We start from the raw sequence: 20,065 nt of genomic DNA, 5'->3' as shown, positions 1-20,065 counted from the left end.
GCTCCTGTGCAGGTTTTCTCAATTTCTCTGTGTGCTACCTCAAATGACCTTAAATGAGTTCACACGCAACTGAATTGCTGCAGATTTTCAGTGCGGATTTAAAAAGCCCATCCACATGTAGAACAAAAAAATCTGTGTGGAATTGATGGCATTCTGCGGAAATTCGGACCCGCAGCATGTCAAGTTCCACGCTTGCCAATGCATAGAGTGAAATCCGCAAGTAACAGATGTTGATTTCCACATGGATTTGCGGTGAAATCCGGGGCAGAAGGGTAAATTCACGCACAGCACATTCTGCATAAACAACCCCATTCAGATGCAAGGAACTGAATCAGTCGCAGAAATTTGCAACAAACCTGCAGCGTGTGAATATATCCTCATGAAGACTATAAAGTTAAAGGGAATGTTTTTTTTTTTTTTTTGCAGTTAAACAATTATTATTTAAGTGATTACACATTGTTTTAATTTTTTTTATTTTTTTCACAAGTCAGGAAATATTATAAATTAGATTCTAATTTATAACATTTCTATGTGCTGGCCACTAGACGGAGCAGTTCCCAAAATTGCAGCATGGTCAATGTGGTAAAGCAACCTCATTGCTTTATGCTGCAAATTTGGGTAGACACACTCTCTAGTGTCCTCACACAATCCCCCCTCCCTTATTCTGGCTAGTGCCAGGAGAAGGAGGGGGTTGAATCTTCAAACCTCCTACACTGTGTGCCGCCATTTTCTGAGCGACTGCACAGTGTAGGAGGATTACAGGGCTCTACAGACAGTATAATTCGAACATAATACACACATCACATACACGAACATAAGTTACCTGCTGCTGCCGCCTCCACTCCTATTCCTTGCACCTTCGCTTCCTTGAACATATGGACGGAAGCCGCAGCCGGAAGTCGTCATCTTACTGTCCGGCAGCGGCTTCCGGTCCACATGAAAATGGCGCTGGATTTCGTTCTGCGAAGGAGCTTTGTTTTGGTCTGTGTGGGAGCAGCGCATGCGCCGTTGCCACACAGACGGCGTACTCTGCAGTGAATGGAACAGCTCCCGTTCGCATTCTCTATGAGGATTTATGTGCCGTATTCCATCTCTGTATGTTTCGTTAATCGACACATACAGAGATGAAAAAAAAATGGCAGCCCCCATAGAGAAGTAAAAGTAAGTAGAACAAGGAGAACACAAATAAATAAAATTTATGTTAATATCATATTAAAAGCAATATGATTAAAAAAATTAATAAAAATTAATGACACCTTCCCTTTAAGCCTTGAGAACCTCTTGAGTCATTGTTTTAACAGGCGGCACACCCTTCCCCTATTATTTCTGTGCAGCTCCATTTGCCTTTATCTTACCAGGTAGAACCTTTTAAGATATATTTAAGAAATCTTTGTTGCATTTCTAGCAGGACTTTTAGAAAGCTGAAGTGGTTCAACTTGTGTATGTGATGGCATTTCAGATTAAGGCCTCATGCACACTTCCGTTGGCCGTCGTACGGTCGTTAATGACTGGTCCTTGAAGCACGGACCGCACTCTGATGGCTTCCGTGTGCAGTCCGTTGTTTCACGGACCAAATCAATGAAAAGGCCGAGACTGTTCAGTCAAAAATAGGACAGGTCCTACTCCTGTCCGTTTTTGACGGAACAGCCACACGGTTCTATTAAAACAATGGAAGTGTGCATGGCCCCATTGAAATTAATGTGTCCGGGTGCTATCCGTTAAATAAACGGATAGCACACTGAAGAAAAAAACCTGAAGTGGGCATGAGGTCTAACCCGGACAGCTTACTAAAGCACCCACGCAGTAAATATAGGACCTGCATTTCTTCATTATGTCTGCTTCTGGGAAAGGTAGGTTGACAGCCATTATGGCTGCAGTTCTAGCTTCTATATGGGTTGGTGCTCAGCATTGCTGCAGTCCTGATGACCATATTTACCTGGTTTTATATAGTGACGTGAAGCGTGATTACTACTGCATTACAAAGATTTTTGTCGCTCAGCATTCTGGAATTGCTGCTTTTGATGCCTGTGCGAGACACAATAGCAGCCATATTCATTTTCATCCAGCTTTCCCAGAAGCAGATATAACTAAATGGGCTTGAATGGCAGCCCCTTTTACAGCTTCATACAAAATACAACCATAACCGGGCAATGTGCATGAGGCCCAAGATGTGTGCTCTTTCCTTATGAGTAGCCTTTTGCCGGTGCATTTTAGGCCACTTGCAAATCATATTGGTCAAAAATATGTTTTTCTGGGTTTCCAATGAGTCCCCTGTGAAGAAGTTCACATCCTGGGAACACAGAATCATTTCAGTTCTCTGGGAGCCTTGGAGACACGTGAAATCCTGCGGCATGTGCTCCAGTTACCCTCCCTGTGCAAAGCTTCCAACCGGTGACTGCTATGAGCTTGCCCACTGTGTCAGGAGTACTGACACACGTCTAACACCAGCTAGGCGTGTAATTGCCCAAAACTTGTAACCAACACCAGTTTTCAGAATAACTGCCAAAACCGCAGGGCAGGGGGCCTCTCCCCTCTGATTTTGGCCCTCTCTCTCTCTGCACCAGACAGCTTGAGGTTTGTTCCTGTGGGACACAGACCTGCCTTGTTAGGAAATCCATCTACGCTGTTCAGGCAGCGTACAATGCCTCAAATAGCTCTGTGTACAGCAAGCAGGAGTGGAAATAGGCCATAAGCACGGTCAGGATGAGTTATAAATATAGACGATTCAGCGCCCTCAATTCCTCACTTGTTAGTCATAGAAGGGCAGTGGGACTTTTACACTTATAAGGTATATACCAAGAGGAACGGATGCGCTCTACACGATACTACATCACACAAGTGACGGATGGATGAGAAAAATCTGACGGCTTTGTTTGGTCAGGATGTGTTTGGAAGCCTCAGTTTCTGATTGACATTCCAATCATGATGATCTTTACATGAAAATATGTACGAGAGGCCATGGACGGCCAGATACTTGGCTGCACTTCAATTGTGTGCGAGATATTTCTTTTTCGGCGTATCGCTCTGCTTTTAATAGATTTTATTTTTCTGTTTGTCAAAACCAAAATCAAGCAGGTTGTTTCCATTGGAGATGAGGGGCGTCTGGCAGCCTCTTATTCCTTTCTGTTGAAATAGCATGCATGGGTGGTCTGCCAATAGCCGTCTCCGATGATTTTGTGCAGGAACGGTGTATATGGCGAGTTTAAAGGGTTTCTCCCATTGAGTAAGCCAGTTTCCATATGCCCTATTGGGGTATCTGGTTGTCATTGAGGGGAGGGGGTCTGCCCCCTTCTAGAAGCCAGAGTGGAAAGCCACGATCAGCTGTATTACAAGCACGTCTGTATGTGTTGAAAATACATGAGGACGTAATATGAATTGTTTTGTCTGTATTTGGCTGAATATTTGTGTTAGTATTGTAACCGGATTTTATTTTCCGCTTTATCGAACCACCAAAAGTGTGATTTTTTTTTTTTTTTTTGCCGGCATGATCGATTTTAAAGATCAGCAATAAACAATATTTTTGGAGGAATCCTCCAGTTCAGCAGTTGTTGTCGAAGTTCAGACTGCGCACTGATCCACGTGACGGCACACGGTGTAGATCAGAACAAAAAAGAGGAGAACTCTATTCAACGCTGATTAGTTTAAAAGGAAAGAATATTCCAACTTTATTTAAAATAATAGTGAAATCTAATACGTGGAGGGGTGGTTGCATCAATGATAAGCCTACGCAGTTCGGACCTGTCCTTACACGTGGCAAGTTATGAATGCTGCAAAGAAACACCTTGCGTTTTATATCCGGTAAGTTTACCACAAAAAATTCCTGCGTCTCACTCAGTGTCCAATCGTTGGAGATAGAGAATATCAGGATTTACCTATGTAAGGGAGCGGCTGACCTGTCCGAAACGCGTATGTTTATCATTGACGCAACCACCCCTCCATGTATTGGATTTTACTATTATTCTAAATAAAGTTGGAATATTATTTCCTTTTAAACGAATCCACGCTGGATCGAGTTCTCCTTTTTGTTCTAAACTATATTTTTATCATTAATGTTCTCCGTTATTTATTCCGTGGAATTATTGGTACAATCATTCAGCATATAGCGAATCGTGGCAATAATTGGCCGCTGTATAATTCTGTGTAAACACATGTTTAGATGGCCCGTGTTTTACAAACCCTTGTCCTGTGATCTCTGTTTCTGTACATGGACACGTCACAGCTGATAAACAATACACGAGTACAATCTTCGCACGGTGGATTGTACGTCCATTGATGTGTCCGTGTCAGACTCGTGGTGGAACAGAGCTGCTCTGTATGTGCCTGCATTGTGGACTTTTCTGTTTTATGCTCATTGAAGTCAGCCTCTTGGGCCTGGAAGAATGAATAGTCTGATTTGTTTCTCAGAAGCTGCTTGCTCTTCTCCTCGAGTATATTCAGACGAAGCGGTTATGTCACATTTTATTGCCACGACTACTGCAAGATCGCATCGAAATGCTATGTTTTTGCTAAATCGCAATGACCGCTACGTCTGAATATACCCGAATACTCCTATTGGCGTCTAAATACTTAATTTTTCAGATTATTTTTTTTGTGATGATCTAAGCAACCTAATAACTCACACTCTATTGGCTCAAACAAATATTGCTCCACTAGTGTTTGACCAAATGTTAGGATTTTTTAAAATATATTTTTATTCAGCTACATGCACACTCTACGGTGTTACTTTGTTTTTGCCTCTCCAATGGGATAAACACGGCATCCACTGCAAATTGTCCTTCAATTTCTTGAAAAGAACCCAACGCTGTTTACAGTAAAACCAAGCGAAAAATGCATCTTGGGTTTTTTTTTTCCAGTGATTTTGGTTGCACCGTCACCAGTGTGTGCACGTACAGGTAGACCGTAGGAAAAACTCAATCTCCGAAGCTGTGAGAGGATTGTGGATAGCTTTGACAGTCAGTTGCCGGTTTTTATTTTTGTGTTTTTAAGCCCACTGCCACCAATTTATTAAACATGAACAACCCCTTTAAGCTGGTCTCAGCTGGTAATAATAGTCAAATATTGAGGCTGCAAGACCTTGACTTCCGCAGTTCTACTAAATGAAGCCGATCACCATAAGATCAAAGTTCGGTTTAGTAGAACATAAATTCAGGTTTTGTGACAGTACTATGGACCTTTTATGTAGAAATCCGCAGGGATCGGGGGGTTCTTGATGACCTTGAGATTTTGTTGGTGTGCGCTAAACCTGCTGAGAGGTGATTATCCACCTGTACCCCCAATTCTATAGTTCATGCCTCTCCGATTTACATAGACAATTAGGGCCCATAGATTCCTCAGAATTGTGCGTTCCCATCTGTCCTTCATTAGGTACGATTACGTTTGCCTACAGGAAATATGGGCTTCAGCGGTCATGCAAACCATGTGTTCAACAGTAGATCGGTGTTGATCTGTAGATTTACCATTCCTGCTGCTCAGTGAGCATAGACAAAAGTTAGATAGTAATTATGCTGCTCCAATTTTACAGTTGTATAGGTATAGTTGTATAGGTATAGTTGTATAATAAAAATAAAAAATTCTCTTTTTCATGGCTTTGCTGGACGACGCATAGTCAAGAGGTCCTGTTGATCCTCGGTATGGAGGAGGGAGGATCTGGTCTATGTATGATACATAGTGTAAATCTGTAGTTGATGGTCAGATCTGCTGAAAACTGTGCCGAAAATTCTGGTGATCTAGTGTATGGGGCCTCCCATTCCTTTGTTTCTGCAGGAGATAAGTCACTGCTGGACCCCTCTTCACATTGAAATACACATGGAGGCTCGGCTGAGTGTGCGTGTTTATGGTTGATGTGGGAGAAATAGCTGTTGGGTGAACGAGCAGTCGGCCAACAGGTTTCCCATGTGTGTGATCCTTCTATACATATGAAATGTAACTGTTCATCAAGTATGTGATCCAGATAGGACTTCAGTCTCCTGCAGTTGTGTTGTAGAGAAGTTGGTGTACTGAATGACATTTACAGGATTTATTATGCCTGCTTCACATGCATGCAAAACATTTTATTTCAAACATTTTTTAAACAAGTTTTTTTACATGCGTTTTTGCAGCATTTTTTTAAAATGTTTTTTATTTTATAGAGAAGCCTACGGAGAAGAATGCAGAAAAAAAACATCATACCTAGAGTATTTTGCATTTTAAAATAAAAAATAAATATGCCACTGCCCAACCAAAATGCTATAGATGTAGACAGTCTCATATTTCTCTTTAGAATTTAAACTAACGTCTGGCTGCAACTTTTTTTGCCCCCCAAAATGTGCAAAAGCCACTGAAACGCTTCAAAACGGTGTGTGAAATACTCCCTACATCTCCTCCTTTTTCTTTAATGCTATTTGTTTCTTATTACAATTAAAACTGAGAAATATATAAAGAAATCTTCTCTGTGTGTCTGAAGAGTTCATCCATGACTGTCCTGTGTCTTGCTGTAGACAACTGGCTGCACCAGGAGCCTTTCCAGTCAGCCATATTTTTGTCCTACTGCAGGCAGGGCAAAGTCCTTCCCCCTTGACTAAGGCCTCATGCACACGACCGTAAAAACACCCGTTATTGCGGGTCGTAATTACGACCTGGAATAACGGGCTCATAGACTTCTGTTGGCCACGGGTACCTTCCCGTTTTCTCACGGGAAGGTGCCCGGGCCGTGCTACTATACTTCATAATGGGAGCACGGCTCGGAAAAACGGCCGGCTGCCCGTGGCCGGCCGTGCCCGTAATTACGAGTCGTAATTACGAGCACGGTCATGTGCATGAGGCCTAAGCCGTACAGCGTTCTCTGCAGGATTTCTACAGGACTGTTTGTTTCATAAATATGCAAATCCTTTAGACTGACAAACCGTGAAGGCAAATCTACATATCTCCTGTTTACTTTTATCATTTGTTTCTAGGTTTAGAGTTCCTTTTAAGGTGGTACGATGGGTTTCATAATGAATTAATTGATGTTTTCCTTGTATTGTTTTTACACTGACAAACATTCCTGTTGTGTTTCCTGTTAGTATTATTTGTAAGGGTGCCCACACACTTAGCGGAAAACCTGCAGCATTTCCGTCCCACGTGGAGCCAGCCTAAGCATTCACTATGGACTGGGTATAAGTTAGGGGGGGGGGGGTTGCGTATAGTGTATAAATTCCTGTTGTTAATGTGCAGTATATTGATATATGATCCAGATGGTCGATCTCGCCTAAGGAACTACAACTAATAATGTCATAGACAAAAACTTGGGAAAAAAAGTTGTCTCCCTCTCTGATATGTTTTATTGGTCTTGTCTTTGCAGTGTGCCCCAGTGAGTGCGGGAAGCTAGCTTGCTCAGACCGGAATGAATGCTGCCATCAAGAATGCCTGGGAAGCTGCACTGCTCCGAACAATGGCAGTGCTTGTGTGGCCTGCCAACATTTTTACTATGAGGGCAGATGCGTCCCTAGCTGCCCTGAGAACACCTACAGCTTTGAGGGATGGCGCTGTATTACCTTGGAAGATTGTGCCAATGTGCACACCTTGTATACTGGAGCGAACCCCTTTATCATCCACAATGGTGAATGTATAGATGAATGTCCATCTGGCTATATTATCAATGGAAGGTAACTAGGAATTCTTTGCGTTTCTTGAAACTGCCCTTTGTCTAGATCTAATGCCATTTTAAAAATGTAAAGATGAGTGACACCTCAATTGAAATGTTTTATTTTGGGGGTATGGGCTTTATAACGTTATCTTGGTTTATATCTGCTAGCTAGCTTTGCACATATGACCCTTTGCTGAAACGACAGTCCTGCTCCCCTTTTAGGGTGTATTCAAAAGGTGTGGTTGAAACACATTTGCGTAACATGTTTCACCTGTAGAAAATGCAGCAAATCGCGGTAAAGTCTACATGCAGTGGTTTTGTTTTTTTTTTTTGTTTTGTGGTTTCAATTGCAATGTCTGAATGCACCCTAAGGCCGGTTTCAGATGGGTGTGTTCAGTCCGTAAAATACGGTCCGTATGTCGGCAGTATTTATAGGACTGTACACAGTACAGGGATCCGAGCTCCTAGCATAATAGTTGTCTACGATTCTAGCAGTCACTTCTTCAGTATGGGACAGTATTCCCGCGGGGAGGCAGTGACTCCTAGCATTACACATAACTATGATGCTAGGAGCCCGGCTCTCTGTACTGGGTTCGGTCTGGGAAATACTGCCGATATACGGACCGAACACGCCCGCCTTGATCCAGCCTTACTATAATCTGGGAAGGTTCTATGTACTAAATATTGTGGGCTCCAGGCCCATATGTTTTTACTTCCACTGAAATGTTTTACAAAGCAATCTAAACAGGAGGGAAATGTTTGCTGCTCATATATTTAGAATTTTAGATCATAAAGGATTGTCTAGACTGAATACACTTGCAGAAACTTTCAGCTATTCGTGTTTTCAGACCATTCATTAACCGCAAGCGGAGATAATGGTGAGGAACTGGAAAACACAAAGTATATTAGAAAGCTGCAGAACTTTTCTTTGTACAGTGAATAAAGTTATTTACATGTCGCAAATGGGCCATCAAACCTCTCAAGAAAATATATCAAATAAATAAACTGCAGTGTTTGTACATAAATCTGATAGTTTGTAAATGAAGTGGGGAAAAAAGAAACAAATAACAAATTGACAGCACTTGCTCACATGGGCTCACCTGCTCCTTCCCTTCTCTGTAGTTCCTTGAGTCATTGCTGATTTAGTAGTAAATGGTCCAATAATTTTGCCATTGTATCTTGATTGTTAAAGGGGTTGTCCACTACCGGACAGCTGATGACCTATCCACCGGATAGGTCATCGGTATATGATCAATGGGGGTCTGACACCTGGACCCTGCACCGATAAGCTTCTCCGGTTACCTCCGGGCACTGGACGTCCATGCCGCAAGCTTATTGCTCCGTTCATGGAATAGCGGAAAAAAGTAAATAACAAACAGAAATACGAGCGGTCTCACGTTAATGGGATCTGTAAACGACCAATATACTTTAGTTAAAAAAAAACAGATCGGGGCACTTATCCATAGAAGCCTTGACAAAGAATTAAACAGCGCCTTAGGTCCCCTTCACATCTAGTTATTGCTTATGTTTAGTGTGTATGTTAGGAAAGCTTCCGCCGTACATAGGCCTCAGTCAGGGTAATGGATCCCTATCGTGAAAAAACCTATACCGCGCCGTATACATTTTTTTTAAACTTTAAAACGGATACCATTACATTCTATGGGTGATGGACATGTTAAACGGAAGCCTGATAGTGGCATCCATCAGTCATAGACTGTAATGGTATCCGTTTAACAGATGCGTCATCAACGTTCATGATCCCAGTTCATGACGTATCTGTTTAATGGATACCGTTCGTCTATGATGACAGATGCCACTGTTAAACCTAGGTTTGAAAGATGATTTAACGTGGGAGCTGAGCGCTTTCCCGGCATATACTTCAAATGTGGGCCATTTCATGTGATATGAACTAGGCCTTAGATGGGCTCTTTACTTTTAAAAAGATTGATCGGGATCAGAAAAAAATGGCTCCCCCTAGAAATAATGCCATTCTTCTCTATGTAGCCCGAAAGTTATCGTTGTTGAGCTGCAATACTAGACACTGTCCATGGACTAGAGTGGCGCTATTTGTAGTAGAAAACAGGCCTTTTGCTATTTAAATGAATCGAAAGCGTCCCATATAAATGCAGTTTAGGTTTGGATTGTTTTCTGCCAGTAAAGAGTAGGGCATTAAGTGATTTTATTTGGAGCATATAATTTTATTGTGATTAATGTTTTTGGGGGGATTTTTTGTTTTTTTTCTCCTCTAGCAGCATGTTCTGCAGTCCCTGTGATGGACTGTGTCCAAAAATCTGTTACTCTGAGGAGAAAACCATAGACTCTGTCACGTCTGCCCAGATGTTGGAAGGGTGCACTGTGCTGAAAGGAAATCTGCTGCTCAACATCCGCAAGGGCCGTGAGTATCCCAGGCTTGTGGCTGTATTTAGTACTTTGACTTATTATTTTGCGAAATTTTCTTTTCTGAAAATGGAATTTACAGGAAAAAAATACTGTTTAGGACGCTACCATATCCATTTTATGGTTCAGAAACAAATAAGCTGTGTTACTCCGAAGTATAGATTAATAAGTTGACGGTAGTATTCCTCTTGGTAGTAGGTGGTTTTATTTGCTCTTCTTTGCAGTTGTTTTTGTCCTTGGTATTCCCTTTTCACATCGGATAGTGACGTTCTTTGGGACCAGCGTACCATTGCCCTATGGAGAGCTAGGTGACTGTTTACATGTGGTTACAGGGCTCCGTCCCAGGTGGCAGCAGGAATGTGCTGGCTGCGACACACAATAACAAAGCGGTAGGATCTGACACCTGCGGAAACAGCTAGCGTCCAGTGATGACTTTGGATCCCGTCCTGCCGCCCTCCCCAGCACAGCTGCTCATGATGGCCTGTGAGCCAGCTCAGTGTCAGCAAGATAATCTCTGCATGCTGGCTATGCACATATAGCAACCCCCTCCCCTTCTGTTTCAAATGAACTTAGGACATCTTCCAGTTTCTCACCCCCGGCCTTCATTCAGCAGGCTTTAAATTACTACTCCAAGATAAGTCCGCTACATCCTAATACTAATTTACCGGGTCGCTATTTGGCCGTCTTGATTGTAAGCTCTTTGGCCAAGTTCGTACGTTTGTTGCTGTCCTAATTCAGGAAGGTTTAGTCTTCTGTACAATGCTAGTGTGTCCTATATAAACTGCTACCATAACCGAGATAGTCAGCAGATGTTTTCTATTTGTTGGACATTGCTAATAGTCTATAAAACAAAGACAGCCTTGTTCTTGCACCTTTATCGCACCTCATTTAACCAGTTACCTTTTGGCTGCATGTCAGACTCTTATTTGGCTGCGTGTATCTCGTTCACTTGCAGCGTTACTGTAGTTAGGTCTGCATAAGGGTACAGATGTAGAAATAGCAGATGTGGGATTCAGGAGGAAGCTCTGATAACTCATGCAACACGAGACTGCAACCAATAGTGCCGCTCGTGCCAAGAGAGAGGTTGCTGAAAGCTCAGGACTTGTTACTGGCACCCATGTGGAGTATTCTTGGAAAGCCCAGCGGATACATAAAGTTATGAATGGGGGGTTAAGAGCATCCCACTCCAGTGCCGTACCTATCAATTCTCTGACACTGCTCTGGCACATGATGAATCCCACACTCATTTTACTGCATGTAAGCCGGATATTCTGATTTTAAGGTATTAAAAGCTGTGCCCAGATGAACAAATGGGCTCTTAGGAGAGAGTGTTTCTTTTATGTTTTTATTACTTCCCATTCAGGGTAAACCGTACATCTAATCGGAAGTGTTCTCTGTGAATAATTTATTAAAAAGTTACTCCTTAATCACCACTATATAGTCTTGTAGTATCTGCTGGACTATATACATCATCTCTTGAGTGTATGTGCTGATGTTCCTGGTCTATTCCTTAGCACAGGCAGCTCAGTTTCTACCCCTCCATCATTTGGGTCCACCGATAAAGAGCATAGGTATCGCTTGTAAGTCCTTTTGGGTCAGCTTGTTATACGCTCTGTTTCTGGTACATCTGTGTGACAGTCAGCGTGGTCACTAGTGCAGCTTACGAAGAGGTCATCACCTAATTCTCCTGGGGTTGTGAACTGCAAGTCTGCCGAGTCCGCTAATAATACTGAAGTAGCGGATTTATCTAGAGAACTAAACAGATTAGCTTTTCAGGATCAGTCTGTGAAAGCTGCGCCACAACACCTGTGGTTCTGTAATGGCCCTTATATTGTTGGCGGTGTTCGGAGACCTCCTGACTCAGGACTGCGGCATATCAGGGGGGCAGCTGTCAATCACATTAAATGAACTACAGTCCACGCTTCATAGTGTAAACAACAGCCAGTACTGAATAAAGTCTTTTATACTATGCCATAATGTTACATAGATGAGGGGGGGGGGGCGACTGACCTGCATCATGGGTTTCAGAGACTTTAGTTTACTTCACCCCTAATTGAATGTAATGGATGCTAAGATTATTTCATTCAAATACAGAACGATAGGGTGAAAGAGCTTTCATATGAACGCTCATTCCCGATTATTGTCCTGTGTAAACTGGGCAAAGATCAGCTGATGAGCGAGCAAACTCATTCATCGGCTGATCACGTAAAAAAAATTATCGCTAGTCGGCAAACGGAGTTGTGCTGCCGACATGATGCAAATGCATGGGGACGAGCGATCGTAGTTACGGCCCCCATACTGAAAGATCATTGCTCCGTTTAAAGTGAACAATAAGCTGTATTGTCGATCGGCGCTAATTTTAAAAACACGGGCGATATCTGCCACCTAACTCTGGTATCTTTATTTCATGCAATAATTTGTGAATCATTTCTACGTATATGGCAGAGCCATGTAATAATGCTGGATTGACATATAACAGCGGTTTTATGTCTGGTGACCGTTATGCACGCTGTGCACCGGCCCGGCGTCCAGCATAGAGACACGTCAAGCGTCCCAACTGATGCATCAGATGACAAAACTGCTCCCATAGGAAAGTATGGGCACCGTTCTGGCATCCGTTTCCCACCGGCGTTTATGTACAATGCTAGGGGAAACAAAACCAGAAATATGTGACGGTCATAAGCGGTACATATTGATTGTCGTATATACATTCTAATAGTACGGTCCCGTGGAGTGGACACCAAACCACAATCCTGGATTTTATAATAAAATAATCCATACTGGATCGAAATTGAAGTTACAAGTGATGTACAGCGCTGTGGAATATGTTGGTGCTATAAAAGCTGTAGAATCCGTCCATTATTTTATACTATTGAATAATCCACGCTAAATAACATATAAAACTGTTTTGATTTGAGTGTTTCTTGCTGGTTTATAGGTTCAATCTAAATATAAAACACATGTATGTGAGTAGATAAAAATGCTTTCTGTCTGTATGTTTGATTTAGAAAATATTGCTGCGGAGCTGGAGAACTTCCTGGGGCTGATCGAGACGGTGACCGGATATGTGAAAATCCGCCACTCTCATGCATTGGTGTCGCTCTCTTTCCTGAAAAGCCTGCGTTACATCAATGGAGAGAACCAGACAGATGGGTGAGTGACGCTTTAATGCAATGAAGATTGTGTCTCCCGCCTCAACATTAGCACACTTTTTTTTTTCCATAGGGCGTTATTTACACTAGTGTGTCCCATTTGCATCCACAAAAGCCGTTTTTCATGCATAGTACTGTCCATGTGGATTCCGTGTGTTATCCGTTTTTCTCGTTCGTATTTCTCCTCTGCGAGCACTTCTTGATTTCACTTTTTTTTTCCCTCTGTATTTTTTTAGCAACTGATGTGTAAGAAACGGACAGCACACGGATGCTGCCTGCTTTTTTTTTCACCCACCTGTAGACTTTTATAGGCGAGTCTAGTCTGCGAAAAAGTTTCTCGCAACAGACGCGGGTGCCGTAAAAAAAACAGGGATGTGTAAATAGCCTCATTGAATTGCATGGTTCAGTGTGCTGCCCGCTGTTAGAATAGACAGCACATTGACGAGAAACATGCTAGTGTGAATAAGGCTTAACAGTGTTGACCCGCTAAACCTTCCTGGGCCCCGCATGGTATTTGACTCATGTCAGGAACAGGTGAATCTGCTTCGTTTTTTGAACCCTGGAATGCCGGTGTTTGGACATATTCCACTAGATTTATCATTTATATTTTCACTCTGATACACAGAAGAAACCTGTTCTCTCCCACGAAAGCTAGGCATGAGAATCAGGGGCTCCTGTGCAAGGGGCATAGATTGTAAGCTCTTGCGAGCAGGGTCCTCACTCCCCAGATTTGAATTGTAAATGAACTTTGTCACTATGTAATGTCTGATATTGTGTTTCATGTCCCCTCTAAATTGTAAAGTGCTGCGTAATATGTTGGCGCTATATAAAGAAAGATTATTATTATTTATTATTATTATGTAGTCTGTTTTTAGGCCCTGGGAAATTTGTCTTTTGAAATTTCTTTTTGAAAAGTGCTGTAAATTCCTGACATCCCTTTTTTAATCTATATATTTTTTAAAGCTTTCTACTTTTAACCTGAGGAGTTTTTAGGCTATGTTCGCACGGAGTATTTTGGGGGAGGAATATCTGCCTCAAAATTCCGTTTGGAACTTTGAGGCAGATATTCCTCTCCCTGCACGCCGATTTTCGCGGCAATTATCGCGCCGTTTTTCGCCCGCGGCCATTGAGCGCCGCGGGCATAAAACAGCGAGATATACGCTTTCTCCTGCCTCCCATTGAAGTCAATGGGAGGTCAGAGGCGGAAGCGCCCGAAGATAGGGCATGTCGCTTCTTTTTCCTGCGAGGCAGTTTTACTGCTAGCGGGAAAAAGACGCCGACGCCTCCCATTGAAATCAATGGGAGGCGTTCTCGGGCCGTTTCTGCCGAGTTTTGCGACGCGGTTTCCGCGTCAAAAAACTCGGCAAAATACCCCGTGTGAACATAGCCTTAAACTGCAGCTTATATCGGCTGATCCTAAAATGTTCCCTACTTTTTTTTTATTTTTTATAAAAAATGTGTATCAGTGTGTTTGGTGCAACTTTCTACTTTTTATTAAAAATCATTTCTACTTTTTTAGATACAGCTGCTTTGTATCCTTGTAACCCCTTCCCGCCGCAGCCATTTTTCATATTTTAATATTCGTTTTTTCCTCGCCACCTTCCAAAAGCCATAACTTTTTTTATTTTTCCGTGGATCTAGTCCTATCAGGGCTTGATTTTTGCGGGACGAGTTGTAGTTTTTCGTAGCACCATTTATTTTGCCATATAATGTACTAGGAAACTGGGAAAAAATTATTTGTGGGGTAGAAAATGAAAAAAAAAACAGCGATTCCTCCATTGTTTTTTGCGCTTGGTTTTTGCGAAATTCACTGTGCAATTAAAACAACATGTTAACTTTATTCTGTGGGTCAATACAATTACGGTGATACCAGATATATATTGTTTTTTCTATATTTTACTACTTTTACAAGTAAAAATCTAAAATTTATTTTGTGTCGCCAAATTCTGAGAGCCATAACTTATTTATTTTTCCGTCGATTAAGTGGTATGAGGGCTTATTTTTTGCGGGATAAGCGGTAGTTTTTAATGATACAATTTTGGGGTACATATGACGTTTTGATCACTTTTTATTTCATTTTTTTATGGGAGATGAGGTGCAGGTTAAATAATGATAAATTGTAATAGTTCTGACTTTTACGGATGCGGCGATACCAGTTATGTTTATTTTTTTTACTATGCTCTAGGAAAATTGGAAAAGGGTTTTTTTTTGAACTTGTATTATTTATTTTTTTTACATAAAAAAACAACTTTTATTTTTACACGTTTTTTACTTTTTTATTTTTTATTTTTTTATTAGTCCCCCTAGGGGACTTCAACCAGCGATCGTTAGATCGCTTGCACTATATACTGCGATACTAAGGTATTGCAGTATATCATGATTTTGACAGTCATCTATTAAGCCCTGCCGGAGGCAAGGCTTAACAGGAGCACAAAGATGGCGGACCTGGGGGCCTTCATTAGGCCCCCAGGCAGCCATAGCAACCATCGCCACCTCGCAATTGCATTGCGGGGGAAGCAATGAGCTGTTAGAGGGGGGTCGCCCCCTCTTTCTAACCATTTAAATGCCGCGGTCGCTATTGACCGCGGCATTTAACAAGTTAAAAGAGCGGGATTGCGCTCGAGATTGATCCCGCTCATTACTCTGGAGTGTCGGCTGTAACATACAGCCGACACCCACATCGTACATCGTATGGAGCGGGTTCACTCAGTTAGCCCGTTCCATACTTCCCCTACCCGACTTTGGCGTATGGATACGTCAAATGTCAGGAAGGGGTTAAAGATGATCAGAGTAGTGTAGCATACTGCTGTATTCTATGTAGTTTAAAAAATAAAATAAAACCAAGGAAAGGAAGACATGAGCCTGACAGACCACCTGACGGTCAGTTTGCACGTTGCGTAAATACTGTGTTTTTTCCGCAACGGCGTTGGTTGCGTAAAATCCGCAGGAAATACAGTAGCAGAAAAGTGGATGAGATAAAACAAATCTCATCCAGACACTGCGTAAATACTGAGCAGAAAAAAACACTCAAATTGACCTGCGGTGCGGAATTTTATTCCGCAGTATGTTAATTGTATTTGCGTAAACGCTTATTTGTTGCGCGGTTTTCCCCATTGAATTAAATGGGGAGGTAAATCCCGCTACAAATAGCAGTTTTTGCGTTTTTGCTTTTTCTTCGCCGCAAAAAATGCAAATCGGCAAAAAAAAATCTCATACTTGCCCAGAAGTCTGTGTTCCTCCCTCCAGCGCAGCCTCCTGGGATGACAATTTATCCCATGTGACCGCTGCAGCCAATTTACAGGCTGTAGCGGCGGTCATATGGAATGAAACGTCATCCCAGGAGTCCGGCCTTCTAGCAGTTTTCTAAGGTAACTGCAGCGAAGTGCAGTTTTCCGCAGTGGACACTCCGGGCAAAAATGTGCACCACAGTTTGATGGTTTTTTTCGCCCGGAATTCCCTGCGGCGCACAGGTTGGATACGCTTCGTGCTATTACCCAGCGTATCCGCCCCGTGTGAACTCAGCCGAAGTAAATGAGGAAAAAAATAAAAACAAATCGCTCATCTTGGGTCCTATAAAAACTGAAGCCCTGACACCAATGTGAACAGTGTCTAATAATGTGTCAAAAAATATGCCTTTATTTGCTAACCAATTGTTGAATCCTTCTGGTGTCAGTACTTATATTAACCTGAAAGATTGCAAGTGTCATTTTTCTGGCAAGCCAAAAGAGGTATCATCACAAGTCGTTAAAGGGATATTCCAGTCATAGCAAATTAATGTTAATAATTGTATAATGAAAAGTTTTAACATTTTCCAATATACTTTCTGTATCAATTCCTGATGGTTTTCAAAATCTCTGCTTGCAGTCATTTAAGCTCCATGCACACGACCATAGTTTTAATCTGTAATTACGGATAAAATTGCAGACCCATTAGTTTCTATTGGCCACAGACGCCTTTCCGTATATATCCGGATGCGTGTCCGTGCCGTAGAAACTATTAGCAAAAAATAGGACATGTCCTATTCTTGTCCGCAATTGCGGCACAGACTCGCTCATAGAAGTCAATGGGGCACTTCGGATCCGTATCTGCGGACAGTAAAAACCCTCAGGCCCCATGCACACGAACGTGCTTTTGTGGCCGCAATTCAACCGAAAATCCACTGGAGAATTGCGGCCCCATTCATTCTTATGGGACCATGCACACGACTGTGGTTTTCACGGTCCGTGCATGGCCCCGGAGCCCGGACCGCAGGAAGAACGGACATGTCTTATTACGGCCGTGTTCTGCAGTCCAGGCTCATAGAAAATAATGGACGCGGCCATGTGCACGGCCCGCAGGTAACACTCCGCTGGCAGCCAACCTGAAAATCACGGCCGTGCACATGGCTACGGTCGTGTGCATGAGGCCTTAGTCGTGTGGGAACTTTCATTGTTTACTTCCAGGAGATAAAAATGTGCCCTGGTCACGTGCTTAGGTACTTGGGTCATGACTAGTTACGTGATAGATCTGTGATACCTGTAACAAGCCACGTACCAGTGTGATTATTACGTGACCAGGAAAGATTCTTATCCCCTGGAAGTAAACAATAAAGGTACCCAATAAATTAAAGCAAGCAGAGATCTTGCAAGAAGGAATGTGAGGAATTTATACAGAACGTATATTGGGAAATTGTGAAAGTTTTTATTATACAATGAATAACCTTTATTTACTAAAATCCTAATACCTTTTACACAAGATTTTAACCTGGCACTAAGCATTTTGGTGGAATATTTGCAGGTCTTCAGGGCTAGCTATGTTTTTAGCGTTTAGGGCACGTTCACACAGGTTAAAAGTCTAGCTAATCGGAACTTGGAGCTTTCATGAAAAGCTTTCTCACACTTCACTCAGCCAAGACAAACTCTTCTTTCCCAGTTCTCCTGACTTTGACCATTTCAACTGAAAAGAGTGGAAAGAACCAGGACAAATTGCAGGCGTATGCGAACTTTATTGGAGATATAATGTATTTGTGTGTGTATGGGATACATGCGCACATTCTGTCGTTTTTCAGCTTCCCCATCATTAAATGTTAGCTCTGCTTTAGTGGTGTTTGGATCCTTAAAGGTGTTGTCTGGTTAGAAAACAAATTTTTAAATGTCCTTCTAGGGGATTCTAAATGATTAGAGAGGAGTCACTCATTCAGGGGGAGCGCGTTTACAAAGCGCTTCACTCTCTCTGTAGGGCACAGCTTGGCTGTCCATTACTTGGACAGTACATTGTTTTTAACAAGAACTGCGTAATGCTTCACTTCTTCCATGGTGCAGGGGAATTGAACACTTGCTTTGCGGCAGACATCTATGCCAGCTACGAGCTAGTGTAAATTTGCGCTACAATTTGCACTCATTTCTGTCGTAAATTATAGTAAATGTGTCGGCCCGCGGTAGGCCTGACCCCCTTCTTATAAGCTCCACCCCTTTTTTTATAAAGGCCATAAGCGACGTCATTACATAAAAAGTAAAAAATTTGCTAATTTCCCCAATTAATATTTTTTGTATTCTTGTTTTGGTCCTAGGGAGTAGCAATGGCCCTCAAAGTGGAATTCCAGCCCCCTGTTCTGGAGTTTAACTTTGTTCTGCATTCAATATACATAATAAAGCCCCACATATAAAAAAAAAATGTGCGTACTCTGCTTTTAAAGCAATGGATCACCCTTTTGTCGCTGTCCTTTTTCCACCACCTCCAGTTTCAACTAACTTTCCATAAATCAATAGTACAAGTCTAGATAAGAAACGTTGTAATATATCTTATTACAGAAAAATGGCTTTCTCTGCTTATTAGACTCCTCTTCTCCTCCCCTGCCTAATGCACTTATCACTCTGTCTCAATTCACTACTAAAATCTGTCCTCCGCTCACCTGAGATATCCGGTTACAGCTGTAGCCCATAGATGTCTATGGTGGGGAAGGAGGAGGGAGTTGCTTTCTCACCCTAGTTCTGGATTCTCAGCAACATTGCTCCTATATAATGCCCTGCATAGTTCTGCTGCATCTGTGTATGTATGTGAGAGAGATGGGGGAGCAGGATCTCCTCTTTGTATGCTGTGTATGGGAGACATCATCAGCAACAGTCTCCTCACCATCTGAACAGTGGAACCTGTAGAGGGAAAAACAATTAAAAACTGCAGATACAGTCCTTTAATGGTCAGGTATATTGTTATTCTTCATGTACACACACAAACAACTTATTCACGAAAAGTTTACACTTTAAATGCAGCATTTTCCCCCAAATATGTATAGTGCTGTGAATACAACACATACATAAACATTATACAGCACATATATTATAATGTTGAATTATATTATTGTATACAGAACTTACACAAGACTAAATGCTGTTTTTATGCAGATAGTCACATTTTTTACCTGTAGTTATACCAAGATTTTATTTGTTTCTATGAAGCGTATGCCAGCCCGAGGTCTCGTGAGCAATTTCAATAAGATACGTTGTTAAATAGATTGTATAATGCATGTAGTAAGTAATGTCCGGATACTTGAAAGTCATGTTGCCTCTAGATAAATTATTTTATACAACGTTTTCTTTGATATTTACAGGTTTACTTTTTATCCTGTATTTCCTAGGTCTTATTCCTTTTATGTTCTGGACAACAATAATCTTCAGCAGTTGTGGGACTGGTCAAAGCATAACCTAACCATCAAACAAGGCAAGATGTATTTTGCATTTAACCCCAGACTTTGTTTAAAAGAGATCTACGATATGGAAAATTCAACGGGAACCAGAGGGAGACAGACCGAGTCGGACATAAACCCCAGAAATAATGGAGATCGGGCTCCCTGTAAGTACCACTCTTCAGATAAAAGTATACTAAACCAACCGGTAAAACCAGAGCTGTACCTGGAGAATTTAATGCTGGGCCTTTC

General features: G+C 42.0%; 1 protein-coding gene across 2 annotated transcripts in view; it reads left to right on the top strand.

The window, feature by feature from the left end:
• IGF1R (insulin like growth factor 1 receptor) overlaps positions 1–20,065 on the top strand; it is a 183,084-nt gene that overhangs the window by 120,335 nt on the left and 42,684 nt on the right. The window contains exons 3-6 of one of the 2 annotated variants that reach the window (XM_075858234.1): positions 7,319–7,622; positions 9,856–9,998; positions 13,009–13,153; positions 19,766–19,980. In XM_075858234.1, coding sequence (XP_075714349.1) covers positions 7,319–7,622; positions 9,856–9,998; positions 13,009–13,153; positions 19,766–19,980 — 807 coding nt within the window. Of the gene's footprint in view, positions 1–7,318; positions 7,623–9,852; positions 9,999–13,008; positions 13,154–19,765; positions 19,981–20,065 lie in introns of both variants that reach the window. The other variant, XM_075858233.1, reaches the window with a different exon arrangement.

Source organism: Rhinoderma darwinii, chromosome 3 (genome assembly GCF_050947455.1).
Source record: "Rhinoderma darwinii isolate aRhiDar2 chromosome 3, aRhiDar2.hap1, whole genome shotgun sequence".
Lineage (NCBI taxonomy): Eukaryota > Metazoa > Chordata > Amphibia > Anura > Rhinodermatidae > Rhinoderma > Rhinoderma darwinii.
This window is presented reverse-complemented; position numbering and strand designations above follow the sequence as displayed.